The sequence below is a fragment of the Silene latifolia genome, chromosome 1 (genome assembly GCF_048544455.1).
Source record: "Silene latifolia isolate original U9 population chromosome 1, ASM4854445v1, whole genome shotgun sequence".
NCBI lineage: Eukaryota > Viridiplantae > Streptophyta > Magnoliopsida > Caryophyllales > Caryophyllaceae > Silene > Silene latifolia.
Window position 1 is genome coordinate 40,078,058 of NC_133526.1, and position 4,178 is coordinate 40,082,235.

Sequence of the window (4,178 nt, forward strand, 5' to 3'; positions counted from 1 at the left end):
CATAAGAAGTGTTCAAGAAAAAGAAAAAAAAAATGTCATCCGGACCCCGACATAGTTACATCCCTCCCTCATTCGAAAGAGATTTTGCAGACCCAATAATATATTAGCACGCAAAAGAAAGACGATCTGAACTAAAACTTCAAACATTACTTGTCCAAATGAGACTACCAAAAAGAAAATGGGTTGCCATCAACAAAAATACACACATGAAACAAACAAAAGAGCAGATTCTTTAAACCCATTTCATAAGCATTGGCTGTCCTTCCAAAGCACATTCAACAGGAGGATAATTAAAATAATTACATACTAGTTACTATTTGAAAACAGCCTGTGAATTTTCACGGGTCTTACAATAATACTAAGCAATTAGTCGCTTCAACAAGACCAAATCCTTCTAGTCACTGCCAATCTCCCAGTACAAGAGAGAGCAAAGAGTTAAAACTAACATCTAACATAGCCTTCACATTACATAGTCCAAACGGTCATCAAAATACTACTAGTACTAGACCATAATTCCGAAAGCCTCTCACAGTAGGCTATCTGCCTTAGACGGCAGCCTTCTAAAGAAACTCAACACCTTAGGTGGTAACTTGCTTCTAAACTTGGGTGGTCTCAGGTAGTATATCCCCCACAACGCCACCACCACCTTAATCGGCACAACATAGAACCCAAACGCGGCAATCAAGCAGATAATTATAAACAAGAAGCTTGCCCTTGGGTCCCTCCAACTCAACAATGCCTGAAATCTTTCACCTTGAGTCGCCATATCTCCAACTACAGTCTGTATCCTTCCTGCCACACTCCGTAGCCTATCATATCGGGCTCTCACAATCTCCGAGCTCCTGCTTGTTGGGAAGGAATCAAACTCCTCGTCGAGCTCATCAGGGTACACACTGTCAGCATGTGACAATCTGGTGTCCATGTGTGGCGGCTGACGTGGCCTTGACTTGTACCGCCACATTCCCAGTACAGCCATACAGGTCAGCACTGTTGGGATGATCAGCTCTGGGAAGATGACCAGCAAGAGGAACTTGACGACAAACATTGACGAGTAAACAGGCCTGGTCCAGGATCGCATTACCTCAACCCAGCGAACAAGGCCAACACCGCCTGATACAACGTTCACTAGTCTAAAAAAGTTGGCCTTGCTCCTTCTCATGCTCCACATATGGGAATCGTGGTCAAGCATGTACTCAACTACCTCTCGACCCAACGAGGGCTCAGAACGGCTTAACCTAGCTGCCACCACATTGGTGGCTTGGTATCGGAGACTTTCAAGCTGGTTAACCGACATGGGTTGGACATAATGCATCTTAGGTAGTAAAGGGGTTGCGTACATATGAAGCATATTACCCATATTAGTACAGGAAAACCTGACTGCCAAATGGATCTCCCCCATTTTCTTCACACCAGAAGTATGCAGCATTAAAAGCGGGTAAGAATGAGTGTAGACCCGATCTGTTTCAAGAGTGGACAGCCTAATTCGGACCTTTCCGATTCTGGAATCCCTAGAGATGTTTCTGTCAATCCTGCAGTTATCAAAGACACCAACTGTAATTACAGTGCAAGGATCAAAGACTTCCCATGTGTACTGCTCGTTCCATTCGGGAGATAGTGAGTCAACGACGGTCCTAGTCCGAACCCATTTCTGACCATACTTGGCCACACAGTAAGCATCTGTAGTCCCACCTTTGCCTTCCTTGATCTTCATTGGCATCAGACCTGTTGCACCTAAAATACCCATCTCAAGCACACCAATATGAGGCCTCCACAGCTGTTTGGCAGTCGGCCTAAGATCACTGCTATACATTGTCGCCTCGTCTAGGACATGATACCCGCCATCCAGAGATGCCCTTATATGGATCTGAGACCCAAACCGATTCATGCTTTTTGACGGGTCGCCCATATTCATAAATTGGTTGGTATTATGACTATCAAGGTTGAACCATCTAGAAGGGACAGTCTTATCATCCCACCTTCTCTCAATAGCAGCCACAGGCAAAAGAAGCCTTCCAAGCACCTCTTCTCGACCAGGAGCAATTCGGTCCTCAACCGACACCAGTAAGTAATCCTCAAAAGGCTCAGGAACTACAAAGATCAAGTCCTCATTCCAGGAAGGATTGCTCATTGACCTCTTTACCCCAGCAGGGGAAACCCTAGTTCTCAACATCTGATTTCCAACCTGAACTCGAACCAAAAACTCAGGATACCTCATTAAAGAACCACCCTTTTCCCCCAACACAATATCTTGAGCCTCAATTACACTAACCCTCAAATACCACAATTTAGGAGACAAATAAACCTTGGATTTGATTGAATTAAGACCATCAAGATGAACATTTGCAGCCTTGGAATGCCACGCCTCGGAAAAAGCCTCATCAGCTTGAGTCCCAAACCAAATAGACACCATAACCTCACCTGCCTTTGATTTATCACCTCTCCTATCCTCCATTCTATACCATTGTGGTGCAAGCTGACTATCAGGAGGAACACGTTTCGGAACTTCATTCAAATCAAACCAAATCCTACCCAAGAAATCATTATTCTCCCTTTCCTTAACAAACACCTCCACCATTGAAGATTGAATACAATCCTTAGAAAATGCAAAAACTTGATCCCACTCGGCTCGATTCGGAACAACCCTCTTTGTAATCCCTTTATAATTCCCTAACTTAACCTCAGCCAAAACCTCCATACCCCCAAACAATAACAAATCTCTAGCTTTCACAACCCTAACATACAAATACTGCATTTGTTCAACAAGATCATAAGTAGAACTAGTTTTGTCCTTGTTTTGTGGGCCACCACCTAAATGTGGACTTGTCTCCTTTAAGGAAAACTCTTGTGATGAAACCCCAACCCCAACCCCATTTGAGTAAATTCCCATAATACCCCTCCCTCCACCTCCCACACCCCCTGCTACCCCTGCATTCTCAAGGGTAGTTATGACAACTGGCTTTAACTCACCTTTGCTTTGGTTTTTACCCATATCACCATTTTGACCACCTCCACCATTATTATTGTTACTGTTTTCCACCATTGTTTGTTGCTGAAATGTTATTGAGTTACTCGCATTTTGCACCTTCTTTTTACCTTTCCCAACCACAGTAACTTTATTATCATTATCATGACTATTACTATTACTATTATTATTAATAATAATATTGTTATTATTGTTATTAATATTTTCTTTGCATGAAACATAAAGTTTGAGAGTAATTTCACCTCTAACATGAGAAAATAGGCTCCTTTTATCAAGGGTAAAAAGTTGAGCAATTTCTTCACCTTGTTTACCAATATTAGAACCAGAAATCCTAACTTTACCAAGAAAATTTCTACTATTACTAGACTTTTTCTCATTAAAAACATTTACCTCTAAACTTGTATAAGGTAAATCAGCAACATCATTAACATGAAAAACAAGCTTTTCATTCCAAACAGGGTTTAAATCTTTATCTTTTACCTTAGTTCTTAACCGTTGATTCTCAAACTCAACTTCAACAAACGGTGATGATGAACCTTCACCATCTTTTGGCATCAAGTTAAATGCTCCTATCACTTCTACTACAAGCTTCTCCTTCATTTTCATGGTAAATGGTAAATTTTGAGATGTAACAGTAAGTTTTTATCTTCTTTTTTTGGGTTTATTACTTTTTTCTGCAATGCTTGTGACAGTAGAGAGAGAAAAGAGGAAGGGGATTTGAAAGAGAGTGAAAAATGTGAGAGGGAAAGCACAGTAAATGAAGTAGAGACACGCGAGAATAAATAAACAGCCAATGGTAAAAGGAAGAGTATGTTATGTTTGTTGTGAGATGAGCAGTTATGAAATGTTGTTGTACTTTGCAGATATCTAGATGACATTGGGAGTCTAGACGTCTTGTGTTCTTCATAGTAGGACTAGCCTTTTTCTGTTTTATAATTAGAGAATGACCACACTGCTAAATCTTCCGTTATACTACAACCATGGTCCATGGGTCAAAATATTTGATTTGAGTTTTAAAAACAGGGCTCATTTTTTTTTCATTACAAATTCTTGTAAAAGAAGGAGGTATTCGTATACCTATGACTTGGGTGAGGTTGGATCGGGTCTGATCGGGTTGAGTCATATCGGTTGCAACTGCATTTGAGTTGGGTGCAGGTCACTTATGGGTCGGGTACTCGGGTTAGTCAGGGCGATT

The 4,178-nt window shown here is 41.3% G+C and overlaps 1 protein-coding gene across 1 annotated transcript; it reads right to left on the reverse strand.

Moving 5' to 3' along the window:
• Positions 1–228: 228 nt before the first annotated feature.
• Positions 229–3,882, reverse strand: LOC141604248 (multiple C2 domain and transmembrane region protein 10). Its single transcript, XM_074422955.1, has one exon. It carries the CDS (start codon positions 3,587–3,589, stop codon positions 527–529), a length of 3,063 nt encoding a protein of 1,020 aa, XP_074279056.1. The 5' UTR covers positions 3,590–3,882; the 3' UTR covers positions 229–526.
• Positions 3,883–4,178: the final 296 nt, after the last annotated feature.

Bases quoted from the DNA above. Each gene is read 5' to 3' on its own strand.
- LOC141604248 (XM_074422955.1), bottom strand. From the start codon at position 3,589: ATGAAAATGAAGGAGAAGCTTGTAGTAGAAGTGATAGGAGCATTTAAC.